General features: G+C 35.4%; 2 protein-coding genes across 3 annotated transcripts; one reads left to right on the top strand and one right to left on the bottom strand.

Moving 5' to 3' along the window:
* The first annotated feature begins 1,256 nt into the window (after positions 1–1,256).
* On the top strand, positions 1,257–4,233 carry LOC137828680 (pentatricopeptide repeat-containing protein At5g52850, chloroplastic). The gene has a single exon (XM_068635353.1). It carries the CDS (start codon positions 1,400–1,402, stop codon positions 4,046–4,048), a length of 2,649 nt encoding a protein of 882 aa, XP_068491454.1. The 5' UTR covers positions 1,257–1,399; the 3' UTR covers positions 4,049–4,233.
* Positions 3,020–7,012, bottom strand: LOC137828682 (probable WRKY transcription factor 27). Of its 2 annotated transcripts, XR_011083946.1 has the most exons (4): positions 6,245–6,940; positions 6,005–6,118; positions 5,302–5,891; positions 3,020–3,728 (listed from the first exon to the last, which is right to left on the bottom strand). XR_011083946.1 is itself a non-coding variant. In XM_068635354.1 (3 exons), exons 1-3 carry the CDS (start codon positions 6,730–6,732, stop codon positions 5,546–5,548), a joined length of 948 nt encoding a protein of 315 aa, XP_068491455.1. In that variant the 5' UTR covers positions 6,733–7,012; the 3' UTR covers positions 5,170–5,545. The 2 variants fall into 2 exon arrangements, 1 of the variants encoding a protein (XP_068491455.1); XM_068635354.1 differs by lacking the exon at positions 3,020–3,728 and having other exon boundaries at positions 5,170–5,891; positions 6,245–7,012.
* Positions 7,013–15,771: the final 8,759 nt, after the last annotated feature.

The following is a 15,771-nucleotide window of genomic DNA, read 5'->3' as shown; positions in this document are numbered from 1 at the left end:
GTGAAATTTATTCTTATTATGTAATTTTATTGTAAGATAATTTAGTAAAAGTAATGTCAAAAGTTGATGGGTTTAATTTACGACATGTCAATCATAGATTACATGAAGAAGTAATTAGTGAATTTAAAGTTAAATACTTTATCTTCGCCCATAAAAAAAAAGTTAAATACTTGATTTTGTTATATAATGAATAAAATGTGTATTTATAAGATCGTATGGATGAGATGAATTATGAATATATATATATATATATATATATATATATATATTTTATCTTGATATATGTATGTAGGTAGAATCTTAAAACTTTAATTTATTGTGTTTTGATGTGTTAATGTTATTTTACATGAAAGCAAATAATATTTGAGGAAAGATGTCTCACTAAAACACTATAAGAAAATCATGAAATAGAAACCAATTTTTAGAGATTAAAATAATTAGTTACAATAGGAACTAAAATAAAAATCATTTTAAAAACTAAAAAAAATTGGTTTTTATTATTTTCTATTATTGTTAAATAGTTTTTAAATTGGTATCTAATTAGCAATTAAGGTTTTAACTACCAATTATTTAGTTTCTAAATTTGATAGCAAAAACCTTGGTTGCTAATTAGATACCAATTTAGAAACTATTTAATAGAAAATAATAGAAACTAATTTAGAAATCAATTTTTTTTTAGTTTTTAAAATGATTTCTAATTTAGTTACTATTGCAACTAATTATTTTGGTTTCTACAAATTAGTTTCTATTTCATGATTTTCTTGTAGTGAAAAATAGGTTGAAGAGGGAACAAATATTTTTTTTTTCTTTTATTAAAAATGTATATATTTATATTCTCTATCATTATAAAAACAATTTAAAATATAACGTAAATATTATATATTATATACCTTTGGATGATTAGTAATAATGTAATTATTAATGGGAAATTATATTTATTGTCATTATTTTTGTCTCTTACAAATATTTATACACATATTTTCTAATTTAAATATTAAAAATTGTATTTTTTTTTCATCATGTGAGAAAGATTTATCAGAAAACTAGCAAGTATATAAGCATATCGCAAAAGTATTTTTTAATTCTAAATAAAATTTAAAATATTTTAAAGATAAATTTTACAATTATTGAAAATATAAGATATATGTATAAATAATTGAACAAAATTTAATAATGATAAATACAAATACAGATTTTTTATTTTAGAAAAAAAAAACAGTATTTGTTTTGAATTAATTAACTACATGCTCACAAAAAGTTTAGATTCCATAACTCTGATCCTGAAAGGTTCTTCGTTTTATTTGACCCACCTGGTTATTTCCAGCTCCGTTTAAGGTTGTCTTTTAACTATGCTACTTCCAAGCATATACTAGCAACAAGTTGTTGCTAACGTTCGGTCATGATGTTATGTAGTAAAACAGTTGCTAACACTTTTTTTCCATGCCGCTTACGAGAAACATCCTTGCAGGTTCTCTCTCTATGCAACTCAAAGACCCTGGAGGAGGGAGCCTGTGTCCATAGCCCAATGATTAAAATGGGTCTTCAACATGACTCGTATTTGAGCAACAATTTGTTGTCTTTGTATGCCAAATGCTTTGGAGTTGGAACAGCACGCCATTTCTTTGACGAAATGCCTCACAAGGATGTTGTGTCATGGACTACGCTTCTATCTGCTCACACCAAGAACAGGTATCATTTTGAGGCCCTTGAGTTGTTTGACATGATGCTAAGTTCTGGTCAAAGCCCCAATGAATTCACCTTGTCCACTGCCTTAAGATCGTGTTCTGCCTTGGGAGCGTTTGAGTTTGGGGTTCAAATTCATGCCTCTGTGGTTAAGCTTGGGTTGGAGCTGAATCCGGTTCTGGGTACCACTTTGGTTGATTTGTACACAAAGTGTGATAGCACTGTGGAACGACACAAATTGCTTACCTTTGTGAAGGATGGTGATGTTGTGTCTTGGACAACCATGATCTCTTCATTGGTGGAGACTAGAAAATGGAGTGAAGCTCTACAACTCTATGTCAAAATGATTGAAGCGGGAGTTTACCCGAATGAGTTCACATTTGTTAAACTCTTAGGCGTGTCTTCTTTTATTGGTCGGGGAATGGGTTGTGGGAAAATACTGCACGCACAGTTAATCAGATTTGGTGTGGAAATGAATCTGGTGTTGAAGACAGCCATTGTTGATATGTATGCAAAATGCAGGCGGATGGAAGATGCAATTAAGGTCTCAAATCAGACACCCGAATGCGATGTGTACTTATGGACTACCATAATCGCTGGATTTATCCAAAATTTTCAGATCAGAGAGGCTGTTAATGCGTTTCTTGATATGGGATTGTCTAGAACTCAACCAAATAATTTTACATATGCTAGTTTATTGAATGCTAGCTCCTCAATTTTATCATTGGAGCTAGGGGAACAGTTTCATTCACAGGTCATCATGGTTGGATTGGAGGATGATATTTTTGTTGGAAATGCACTGGTAGATATGTACATGAAATGCTCCCACACTATTGCAAATGGTGTGAATGCTTTTAGAGGGATAAACTCACCAAATGTCATCTCTTGGACTTCTTTAATTGCTGGTTTTGCAGAACATGGTTTGGAAGAAGAATCTTTTCAGTTGTTTGGTGAGATGCAAGCAGCTGGAGTGCAACCAAATTCCTTTACACTATCTGCTATTCTTGGAGCTTGCAGTAAAATGAAATCTCTTATTCAAACAATGAAAATCCATGGACATATCATAAAAACAAAAGCAGATATAGACATAGCTGTAGGGAATGCTCTTGTAGATGCTTATGCCGGGGGAGGAATGGCAGATGAAGCATGGTCTGTTATTCACAAGATGAACCACAGAGATCTCATCACATACACAAGTTTAGCAGCAAAATTAAACCAAAGGGGAGATCACGAAATGGCATTAGAAGTCATCGCTCATATGTGCAACGATGAGGTTAAGATGGATGAATTTAGCTTGACAAGTTTTGTATCAGCAGCAGCTGGCTTAGGCACTATGGAAACTGGAAAACAGCTACATTGTTACTCAGTCAAATCAGGTTTTGAAATATGTAACTCAGTTTCAAATAGCCTTGTTCACTTGTACGGTAAGTGTGGTAGTATGCATGATGCATACAGAGCTTTCAAAGATATAAAGGAGCCAGATACAGTGTCATGGAATGGTTTGATATCTGGATTGGCATCAAATGGTCATATATCCGATGCTCTCTCTGCCTTTGATGACATGAGGTTAGCGGGAGTTAAACCTGATTCTTTCACATTCTTATCACTGATTTCTGCTTGCAGCCAAGGTAGTTTATTGAATCAGGGTCTTGATTATTTCTATTCCATGGAAAAAACATATGATATAACACCAAAGTTGGATCACTATGTGTGTTTAATGGATCTCCTTGGTAGAGGTGGTCGCCTAGAGGAAGCTCTGGGAGTTATTGAAACAATGCCTTTCATGCCAGATTCTGTAACTTATAAAACCTTATTAAATGCTTGCAAATTACATGGAAATGTGCCTCTGGGAGAAGATATGGCAAGGAGATGTCTTGAGCTTGATCCATGTGATCCTGCAGTATATTTGCTGCTTGCAAGCTTGTATGACAATGCCAGACTATCTGATTTCGGTGACAAGACTCGGAAGCTGATGAGAGAAAGAGGCTTAAGAAGAAGCCCCAGGCAGTGTTGGATGGAGGTAAGAGGTACAGTTCATGTCTTCTCTGCAAGTGAGAAGATAGATAAAGATGAGATTAATGAAAAGGTAGAGTATTTTATAACTGAAATGAAGAGCAGAGGGTATCCACACCAAGAGAGTGAAGATAAGTTATACCACCCAGAGCAATTAGCCTTAGCATTTGGTGTTCTAACTGTACCAATTGTGGCTCCAATACGCATAAACAAGAACTCTGCTATCTGCAATCACTGTCATTCTTTTATAATGCTTGTGACACAATTTGTTGATAGGGAGATAATTGTGAGGGATAGGAAACGATTCCATTTCTTTAAGGAAGGCCAGTGTTCATGTAGAGGTCACTCATAAAGTGTTGAAACATTTCCTTTATTTTGTATTTTTTAAGCATCTTACCTGGATGATCCTTACATGTTGTCTTCTTTTTTATGTTTTCCTCAAATAACTTGGGTTAACCTTTTATTCTTGTAATTCGCTGCGTTTTTACTTTGTACGCATTGTTGAATGAAACAAAATCGAGGGCTAAGTCTAAAATATCTTTTTTCTTCATTGTTCTAGAAAGATTCATTCTTTTATCTTTTAAATAAAAAGTGTTGTTTTGATACGTTGAGTTATAACCTTCTTCAAAAAGATCCCAGTCAGTTAGGCACTGTAAAGAGTATATTATTAGTATTTATTTTTTCACATAAAATTTAAAACTAAAATAATTTGAAATTGATTAACCTTTTTTTATTCTATCTTAAAAAAAATTTGTAATCTTCAACTTTGACGACTAACTAAATTGTTAGCTGTGAGTAATATGCAAATAGATTATTTAGGATTCTGAATCGTATTTGTTGTTATTGTTAGAGTAAAAATTACCAATTTTAATTAATTATACCTTAGCTGGCCATTTGATCATATAAGAACTCACATATTTAGACTTAACGTGCATGCTGCATTGCGTCATATAACATAACAAACATTTAACAAAAGCATTTGATGTATCACTTTCACCCTCTTCAATACTCATTGTAAAATAGACCATTTCGTAAAACACATCCTTCTTTTTTGGTTCTTATAAGAAAAGTTTAGAGAAATTGGTCCAAAACAGAATATATCACAATCAAGTTGAAACCCATATCTTTCATTTGGGTGGGTATGAAACATTTGTATTTATCTTATTTACGCACACACAATCACAATCATTAAAAAAATATAACAGAAATTCAGATTAAACTTCGTATCAATTTTCCATTGGATGTGCTCTGGCGTCATGCTTGCCGTGTTCACAATGATTTACAAACTTCTAGGTTTGAATTGTTCATAAACAAAAAAATAATCTCTGTTTTCTTTTCTTAATATCGTATTTGTTATTTCCTTGTTCTCATCCTTAATTATATACACATAAGATAAGATGCTTTCAACATAATCACGCGTTTTAGAAAAATAAGTTATTCATTTTACTTTGTTGAATTAAATAATGTATTAAATTTATTATCATTATTAATTACTTTTACTTTTTATTACCAACAAACATTTTCATTATTTATACTAAGGAAATCAAATTTAATGTATAAAAACTATAAAATTACGTGGCAGATATTTGGTCCGAGATTACCCACGTGGCAGATCTTAGGTGCAGAGATCCAAGTGTGACGGCTTCGATTTGGAGAATGAGAATCCGACGATGCGCACACTCTATTATGATCCTACGGTCACCGATGGAGGTAAAATTCAAAGGCGCAACCACGTGAACCGAACCGGTTCGCAAGAAGTCAGAACCAAACCGGTTTGGTTCTTCGAGCCCGAGTCCGAGACGACGTCACTTCGATGCAAAACTTGCTGCACAAGAAGGCGGTGATGGGGTCAGCGAATGTCACCGTCATCGTCCACGTCGGTTTCCATGTCCGGGTCGGGTTCAAGATCGCCGTTTTCCGGTGGATCTTCCGACGGCGACGTTGGAGAGTGTGGTGGAGAAGAAGAAGAAGAAGAAAAGGGGGCCGCTTGGAAGGAGAGTGACCCGGGTAACGGCGGCGGATTCGTTGTCGGATTCTTATTCCGGGTGCTTCCGGCGAGCGAGTTCCGGTGGGTTGGCCGGGGATGCGAGTGGTCTCCGGTGTACGTAACGATGAACATGTCGGTTTCAGTGTTACTCCGTTCAACTTGTTTTCGAGCCATACAACCTTTGGAGCTGCTACACCTATAGTAATTCCTAGGAATATGTGTGTGTAACTAGGTATTAGCATTTTCCCGAGAAACTAACAGAAACTGAATGGGAAAATCGGTGAGAATTTAAATTTATGAGTATATGCGTGTGATTCATACCTTGGATACGGAGAACCCTTAATTGGTTTCTGCCCGTATTTTCGCCATGCCCACAAATCTGCTGAGAGGTTATCTGCAGTTACCTGGCACACCATTTTCTTCTGTTGGCTTTTTCTACAAAACAAGAAAAGGGAATAGTAAATGCAAAAAAATATATTGTCTTTATATCCGTGAATTTGAAAGCTCAATTATTTGGTTGGGTTGCAAATTAAACAAATTATTGACGAAAAAAGTTGATACCTTTTTCTGGATTTGGGTGTTTGAGGTTGTGTGTTTGGTGAAACTGTGGGAGAATTGTTCTGGGGTGAAGGAAATTCGTGTTTGTGAAGTAGCTGTAGTTGATTCTGTTGGTGTTGTTGATGGTGAGGGAATCTATTGAAACTGGGAGTGGAGGGTTCTGGCGGAAAATGAGGCGAAATGCGAAGGTGGTCACTAATTTGCTGGGTGTCCTGTTGTGCAAAATAAGGGGAATTAGGATTGATGCGAGGAGCATTAAGGGTAGTGGTGGTGGTGGTGGTGGTGGGGTTAAAGGGTGAAAAGAATTGGTGTAGGTGATGAAAGTCATTGGTGATGGGTTCCACTGTATTGGGAAAAGAAAATGCATCGTATTTGTGTTCCTTTACAATGGAAGTAGTATTGGTGGTGGTTTGTGGAATTGGTGTGGTGGAAGTATTGGTAGGTGATTGACAGCTTCGAACGATGGCAAAGAGATCCCAGTCCTCATCCATTTATGCAGGGCAAAGAGAGTTTTGGGTATGTTATGGCTATAAAGAGGATAAAAATGGGTTTAGCTTTTGTTTTCCGAAGCAAGAAAGTTTGGGAGAAAAGATGGCGCTGACTTTTGGGGTGAATGGGAAGAGAAAGAGGAGAGGAAGAAAGAAGAGGGGTTGGTGGAGCACTTACTGAGTTGGGCAATTAATTATTTATACTTGAAAATTGAAAAGAGAGCATGTGAAAGTGGAATTTTGTAGGGGTTGGGGGAGTTAGAGAGATAGATAGATATGCTTTGGTTGCTTAGTTGTTTTTTTTTTTTTTATCTCTAAAAATAAAATAGAGAAATTGATTGGCTTTTTCATTGACATTGTGAAAATGTCAAAGGGGGACCCTAAGTTAAGGGTGATGATGATTCTGATAGCATGAGTTGAGTGGGAAAGTTTGTGTCCTGTTCTCACACTCACATTAACAGTTGGGTTGTTAACAAACAGCATTGGGATCTGATTGGGCAGTGCATGAACTCAAGTCTGGAGGGTACGTACAGGTTTCTCACGCGCCCTTCTGTCGCGTTGGGGTCACTCTCTCATCTTCTTCACCATCACATGACTGCTTGTCATATCCATCCACTCTATTTTTCTCTGAAATTAGACGAAGAAAGGGAAAACAAATCTAATACTGCATTAGGTTAATGATTTTAGTAAAAATATCAGATTATAGAAAACTTTTATAAATACAATTATAAGTTCTTTGATTTTTTTACTATAAAAAAGAATAATACATGTGTCATTTTTTACATTAAATTCTTAGTACTATTATGTATTTCTTTATTTTTATTTTATTTTTTAAGAGATTATTTAATAAGTATTTTAACAGATACATATAATACATTTATACCTTTTACGTTGATACACACAGAAATAAAATACAAATTTTATACTGTGCAAATACAATAAATATAAATTTTTACTTTAAAATGAAAGAACTTTAGTTAAAGGGTGCTGATATCTTAATCAACATATACTTGACAATTGAAAAAATAATATTTTAATTATATTTAATTTAAAATATTATTATATTACAATAGGTTCTCAACTATAAGTATTTTACTTTTTGGAATCGAAGAAATATTTTCCTTTAGTTAAATTTGTAGGTACATTATTATTTCTCATTTGAGATGTAAAAGGGTGGTATTGAAAAAAGGGCAAAGTTTAATTTTCAAAAACAAGAATGTATAATAATAATAATAATAATAATAATAATAATAATAATAATAATAATAATAATAATGATACTTTGATAATCTATTTCAATATATAAACTGATATAAAGAAATTATTTTCATCATTTCATACAAAATTAAAATTTTGGGTAAAAAAATTAGATTTAAACTAATATAAGTTGTTAATATATCATTTTTAATATATAATAAAAAAATTATTGCATAAAACTACATTGATAAGTAACTTAAAGAATAACGTTTTCATCATTAATTTTAAGGGAGTCAATCCCTTTAAAATATTTTAATTTATTAAGTTATATTGATGTTAAAAAAAACATAAAACTTATTTAAGACCTAAAATATTTGTCTTTCATTCAACAACAAGTTCTTGAGAAATTATTTTTAATTACAATAAGTTTTTGTAGAAAAAATAATTAAAATCACACTTAGAACTTTTTTTTTATATTTTTGCACTCCTTTGTCATTTTTATTTCAAAAAATTAAAAAAAAAATGTCTTATATTAAACGTCACATAAAAATAACCTTTTCCCTTCTAAAAAAATTATTTTGTTTGGAAAACTTGTATAAGTTATTGCTGCTATTGTTTGATTTTCATTAAGACACTAAATATTGTCTCTCATTAATGCTTATTTAGATAGAAAACCTGTATTATTTTCTTGTGGCGCATAGTATTCAACTGTACTATTATTCAATAGAAATTAAAAACTTGGATTAAAGTTTGAATTTCGAATTACCTAAATTTTTAATGTTTCATTGGGAGAAGATTTCAAACTAAAGTACAGGACGTGAAATGTTTTATTCTTTATCCAAATACGAAAGTGTTCAAAACTAAGGTGGCAATATATATATATATATATATATATATATATATATATATATATATATATTAGGTGTTCTTTTATTTTAAATTAGGGCAAAATAATTAACTTCAACCATTCATTTTACACTGAAACGTGCATGATGATAGATTTTTTATGAAAATAAACTAAAATATAATCAGTTATAAAATTAATCTATTAATGTGATTATAAATTTACATAAAATATCTAATAAAAAGTTGCTTTATTGACACTTCATATTAATGAACATGTTTATATTATTATATTTGCATAACTATATGAAAGAATATTTTTTTGTTTTATTCAATCTGTTTTGCATCTATAGCAATGATACATATATATAACCATAGCGTTAGAACCGTACAAATTCTTTTTCTCACATAACATCTGTAATTAAGACTAATTATAGACCCATTAATAGTGATTATATTCCTATAATTAAGTCTAATTAAGTCTAATAATGATTTTGTCCGGTAATATCCCCTCAAGTTGGAGCATGTAAGTCTTGAATGCCCAACTTGACCAAGATGACTCCAAACTTTTTAGCACCGAGAGCTTTGGTGAAAAGGTCAGCTAGTTGTGTATGTGTGGGCACATAGGATGGAAGAAGGTGCTTGTGAATGATTTCATCTCGAACAAAGTGACAGTCAACTTCAATGTGTTTGGTGCGTTCGTGGAAGACCGGGTTTTTAGCAATGTGAAGTGCTGCTTGACTATCACAATAAAGACGAATTGGGTCAGGATGAGGAACATGTAGAGAAGCGAGAATGTCTTTAATCCACTTTAATTCTCCGGTGGTCTTAGCCATTGATCGATATTCAGCCTCAGCAGAGGAGGCAGAAACCGTTTGTTGTTTCTGGGTTTTCCAAGAGATTGGGGAAGTGCCGAGTTGAATAAACCATCCGGTGAGAGATTTCCGTGTTAGTGGACAACTTGCCCAATCAGAATCACACCACCCAAAGAGTTGTAAGTTGTTCTCTCAAGGTAGGAGTATTCCTTGTCCAGAATCACACCACCCAAAGAGTTGTAAGTTGTTCTCTCAAGGTAGGAGTATTCCTTGTCCAGGATGACCCTTTAAATATCGAACAACACGAAGAGCAGCTTGCCAATGCTCGGAGCGTGGATTTTGCATAAATTGAGATAAAGCTTGGACACTGTAGGCAAGGTTAGGTCGAGTGAAACACAGATAAATTAACCTTCCAACAAGTCTACGATAAGTAGCCGGGTCAGAAAGAAAAGAACCAGTAGCGGAGCTCAATTTGTGATTTTCTTCACATGGTGTAGTGGCGGGCTTCGCACCCAACAATCCGACTTCAGTAATGATATCTAAGGCATATTTCCTCTGACAAAGGAAGATTCCGTTGGGGGAGCGAGCAACTTCAACCCCCCAGGAAGTACTTGAGGCGACCTAAATCTTTCATATGAAAGCATTGATTTAAGTAGCCTTTAAAACATTGGATGGCAGTACCATTATTCCCTGCAATCACAAGATCATCAACGTAGACTAGCACAACCAACTGTATGTCATTATTATTGAGAAATGATCCTTCGGGGATTGTTGGAAGCCGTAACGAGTGAGAGAAGAAGATAGTTTAGCAAACCAACACCTGGGGGCCTGTCGGAGGCCATATAGAGACTTTTGAAGCTTGCACACTGCCCCTGGTTGAGATTCTTGGAAGCCAGGAGGGAGTTTCATATAAACCTCATCATCAAGATCACCATGGAGAAACGCATTGTGAACGTCCATCTGATGAAGCTCCCAATCTTTTGCGGCTGCTACTGCTAGAGTTGTGCGAATGGTTACCGTCTTTACGACAGGAGAAAACGTCTCGTTGTAATCCAAACCCTCCACTTGATGATTGCCAAGAATTACCAATCGAGCCTTGAATCTTTCAATTGTTCCATCCGAATTGTATTTGATTTTGTAGATCCATTTACACCCAAGTGCCTTCTTTCCAGGAGGGAGAGCGGTGAGTTTCCAGGTGTCATTGAGTTCGAGAGCATGAATCTCCTGTGCCATAGCATCACGCCACCGGGGTTCTCGGACCGCTTGAGAAAAGAACAGGGGTTCCTGATCGGTGTGTAAAGAGGCAAGAAAACTTTGATGATGGTTAGAAAAGGAATCACAATTCACAAAATCATGTATAGGATACGAAACACCTGAGGATTCTGTTGAAGGAGGTGACGGAACAGAGGGGCTTGACGGTATCGTGGTGGCTGCGACAAAATCGCGTAACCGTACGGAAGGCAGCTTCGCGCGATGCCCTCGCCCAAGGGGAACCGCGGCCGTCAGCGGTGGTGAAGAAACCGACGGCGCCGTCTCCGTCGGACGCGGCGGTGGATCCGCGGGTAGCGTCGAGGCTTCTATACACGGATCGAAGTCGTTGATAGTGTGGTCGAAGTCATCTGTGAGGGTAGCATCCTCCTTGGCTAGGATGGGAGATGCAATGGGTTGGTTGACGATGCATTCATCTAGGTTTGAGGAGGCAACTTCATGAAGAAAATGTGGGTCCGATCCAGTTTCTAAAGAGTTGGCAATAATTGGGTTTTGCAATGGTGGTGCAGTGTCCATCTTTTTGGCTTCAAAATATGGAAATTTATTTTCGAAAAAATGTACATCACGAGAGACAAAGAAAGTTTCTGTTTCCAAATCAAATAATTTCCATCCTTTTTGGCCATATGGATACCCGACAAACACACATTTTCGGCTACGACTATCAAATTTATCCCGCTTTCTATTTTGATTATGAGCATAACATAATGAACCAAATACTCGTAAGTGCGCGTAGCTGGGTACACATCCATGGATCACTTCATAAGGGGTTTTTCCTTTTAGAATGGAGGATGGTGTGAGATTGATTAAGTAGCCTGCAGTCAAAACGCATTCCCCCAAAATTTAATGGGAAGATTGCCTTGAAACCGTAATGACCGAGCAACATTCAGAATATGCCGATGCTTGCGTTTGACGCGTCCATTTTGTTGCGGGGTCCCGACACAGGAAGTTTGGTGAAGGATACCTTGTTGAATGAAATAGTGTTTTAGACACATGAATTTGGTTCCATTGTCAGAGCGAACCATTTTAACACATTTGTTGTATTGCCTCTCAACGAGTGTGAATTTTTTTTTCAAAGTCACTAATACCTCTGTTTTTTCTTTTAATAAATAGATCCAAACTGCCCGTGAACAATCATCCACAATTGTCAAAAAATATGAAGCACCACAGGATGAAGGAGTTTTATAAGGACCCCATAAGTCACAATGAATTAAATCAAAAATATTCAAAGCTTGATGCGCACTTAAGAAAAACTTATCTCTCGTTTGTTTCGATTTTTCACAAACTTCACAAACTGTATTCAACTCATCACGAGTACATTTCCCACTTATATCAGGAAGCATTTGCACAATCTGAAATGACGGATGTCCTAATCTTTGGTGCCAAAGTGCTAGTTGATTTTCCATCTTGACATGACATGCTTGAGTCTTCCGTACCCCACGATACCAATAAAGCCCATCTTTCCGTTCACCTGCTCTAATCAGCGTCCTCGAAGTGCGGTCCTGTATAATACACAATTTATCAGTGAATGTTACAACACAATTTTCTTCATCCGTCAATTGAGGTACTGAAAGTAAATTGCATTTTAATTTGGGAACATAAAGGACATTTTTCAATTCAAGTCCTTCTTCAAGAGTCACTGTTCCCTGTTCACAAGCTAGAACACGTTCACCATCGGGTAACCCTACGGGGCACCTTTGTATAGTTTCCTTTTCACTCAAATTTTCCAGTGACCCGGTCATATGGTTTGATGCCCCACTGTCAATAATCCATAAATCCCAAATACTCTTACCAGTCATTTTCTCTGATTCATTTGATTTTTGTTTGCTGATCATATCAACCAGTACCTTCCATTGTTCATTGGTCAGACCTGCCATCTCAAGTTTCTTGTCGTCATTGTTGGCTTGACTGTTGCTTCCACTAGCATGTGCCACATTTGCACGTGTCGGGTTACCTTTGTTTCGCATCCCTTGGCGTCCCCTGCCGTTCCATTTGCCTTCACTTTTTGGTCTGTCACCCCACCATTCGGGATATCCGATCAATTGGAAGCATCCTTTCATGTCATGACCATTTTTACCGCAATGACTGCACGTCATTAATTTTTCTACCATATCTCCACGCCCTTTTTCTTTGTAGTTGGCCTGCATCGCGAGACCCACGACCAACCCCCTTTCTTCCGTTGATTTGGCCATCATTCTCACTCTTTCTTCTTGTACCAACATAGCATATACGCGGTTCAGAGACGGCAATGGATCTGAGGCCAGAATGTTTGATCTTACTGTCCCGTAGCTTGCGTCATCCAACCCCATAAGGAGTTGATGAACCTTCTCCTCCTCCCTTCGTTTTTCCAACTGAGCACCAATCCCACACTTGCATCCACCACCCACACGTACAAGATGGAATTTTGTCACTGTTAGCAAGCTCATCCCAAAGGACCTTCAATTTTCCAAAGTAAGTTGCCACCACCATTCCCTCCTGCTTGCATCTTGACAAGTCCGACCTTAGTTGTTGAATTCTAGGTCCATTCACGACCGAGAATCTTTCTTTAATGTCTTCCCACAAGTTATGTGCAGTCTCAGCATATGCTACTGTGGATCGTAAGCTTGGTTCAATGGTGTTTAGAATCCAAGATACAATCATGGACTGCACGGTCCACCAATCTTCAAGGTCGGGTGCCTCATCCTCTGGTTGGATATGTGTTCCATCAATGAAGCCCCATTTTCTCCGGGCACGAAGCGAGATCTTTACTGCTCTTGCCCATTCGTCGTAATTTTCTCCGCGCAATTGGACTTGCGTGATTATGTTTCCGGGATTGTCACTCGCGTTGAGATCATATGACGAGTAGGTCTTCTTAGCACCTCCTCCTTCGTGCTCTGCTTTGTTGGCATTATTCTTTTCTGGTGCATCTGCCATGGTTGTGCACCGTTGCCTTTGCTTTGTGTTTGTCGGGTATCAGAGTTTTGTGCTCTGATACCATGAAAGAATATTCTCTGTTTTATTCAATCTGTCTTTCATCTATAGCAATGATACATATATATAACCATAGCATTAGAACCGTACAGAACCGTACATATTCTTTTTCTCACATAACATCTGTAATTAAGACTAATTATAGACCCATTAATAGTGATTATATTCCTATAATTAAGTCTAATTAAGTCTAATAATGATTTTGTCCGGTAATACTATAGTTTAAATTATTATTATTATTTTTATTTACTAGTAATAACCTGTGTGGTCGGACAGTAAATGTTGAACAAATAATGAGGTAGAACTGAATTCACAAATAAATAATCATGCATAACGAAAAGGTTTAGCTGCTAATTGGAATCTTTAGACTAATTCTTTTATTAATTAATATTAAGTGACACATTTTTATTATATTTTTAATAAAATAACAATAATAATTGTAGACTGAGAGAATCTCTTACCATTTGAACAATTAATTCTTTTGCTTCTGCCTGTTTATGCTTCCTTCCTTCGCTCCTTGTTCTATTAACTCCTTCGCTTCGATCGAGTTTTGTTTTCTTTCTTCGCTCCTTACTTTAATAATTCCTTCATTTTGATCAGGCTAATCAGGCTTCCCTTCATTCCTTCGCTCCTTGCTCTCTACCTTCGACTCTCGGTAATAAAGACACTTGCAAAAAGTGTTCCGACGTTCAACTAAGTGTTTGGTATTCGGTGCAATAAATACATAATAATGACATATTTTTGTCTTGGTTGTTGTGCATATTTATACGTTTATGATCAATCTTATTACTCTTTGACTGATATAAGGATCGAGATTAAAAACGTTTTACCTAATTTTCTGTACTGCTTAACCTTTAATCATCCTTTAATTTTCTGACCACTACAAATTAGTTGAACAAAAAGTAATTACAATAATAAAAATTCAATTTATTTTTATATTGAATTAGTTTTTTATACTTTAAAACTTCAATCTTTAATCTTTATAATTTTATTTAATACCATATCTTAAATAAATAAACAAATATTATTTTATTAAATATGAAAACATCTTTATTATTTATTAAAAAAAGGAGTTATTAGAAAATATCTACTGTGGTGACATGTAAAGAAGTTAAAAAAGAAAACAATAAGAAATGCACGCGCTAAATTGGTGAGTGTGTCCCTTTGGAGGCTGACACACAAAAATTGGAGCTTTCCAGAATATATGGGTTTTGGAAAATGACAAAAACCATAGCCATTAAATTTGGGAAATGGTTGAATCTCCACTTAATTTGGGGCCAACATAATAGATGGACACATTCGTGTTACAACGGAATCAAATGATTTCACTATATCATCACATCTTTCAACTCCTCCTTTTAAATCTTTTCTTCTTATAAGTTTTTTATTATATATGCTTTTATCTTTTTCTATTTTAAGGTCCCAAAATTAAATTTAAATGTCTCGGCTGATAGATAAATTTGGGGCCATAATATATTTTATATTACCATATATATAATGTTAAAATGTTTTTTATAGCAAAAAATATAATTAATGAAATATAGCATTTCAGGAATTCTTGTATACAAAAATGTTAAAAGGTTGAGCCCAATTATTCTAATTACTTGAAATTTCAGAATATAAGATTATATATTATGAAGTGGACTTTAAGTCTAACTCAATCCCATAAAACCGGCTCATAAGGTTGAGGTTTGCACCTACTTATATACAATGAAATGTCCTCATTTCTAGTCGATGTGAGATCTCCAATGCACCCCTCACGTCGAGAGTGACAACTTGTACGTGGGATAACATATTATGGGTGGTCCGATAACGGCTTGATAGCGGGTGACCTGATAAACCCAACAAACACTCGCTACGATAGGCTCGAAATGACTCTCATACCATATTACGAAGTGAACTTTAACCCCATAAAACTGACTCATGAGGTGAGGTTTGCACCCACTTATAT

Source organism: Phaseolus vulgaris, chromosome 7 (genome assembly GCF_000499845.2).
Source record: "Phaseolus vulgaris cultivar G19833 chromosome 7, P. vulgaris v2.0, whole genome shotgun sequence".
NCBI classification, from domain to species: domain Eukaryota; kingdom Viridiplantae; phylum Streptophyta; class Magnoliopsida; order Fabales; family Fabaceae; genus Phaseolus; species Phaseolus vulgaris.
Note: the sequence above shows the minus strand (reverse complement) of the source record. Positions and strands in the feature narration are given on the sequence as shown.

Bases quoted from the DNA above. Each gene is read 5' to 3' on its own strand.
- LOC137828680 (XM_068635353.1), top strand. From the start codon at position 1,400: ATGATGTTATGTAGTAAAACAGTTGCTAACACTTTTTTTCCATGCCGC.
- LOC137828682 (XM_068635354.1), bottom strand. From the start codon at position 6,732: ATGGATGAGGACTGGGATCTCTTTGCCATCGTTCGAAGCTGTCAATCA. The intron at 6,119-6,244 runs GTATCAACTTTT...CTTGTTTTGTAG, and splicing joins ACACCCAAATCCAGAAAAAG to AAAAAGCCAACAGAAGAAAA. The intron at 5,892-6,004 runs GTATGAATCACA...ACATATTCCTAG, and splicing joins AAGGGTTCTCCGTATCCAAG to GAATTACTATAGGTGTAGCA.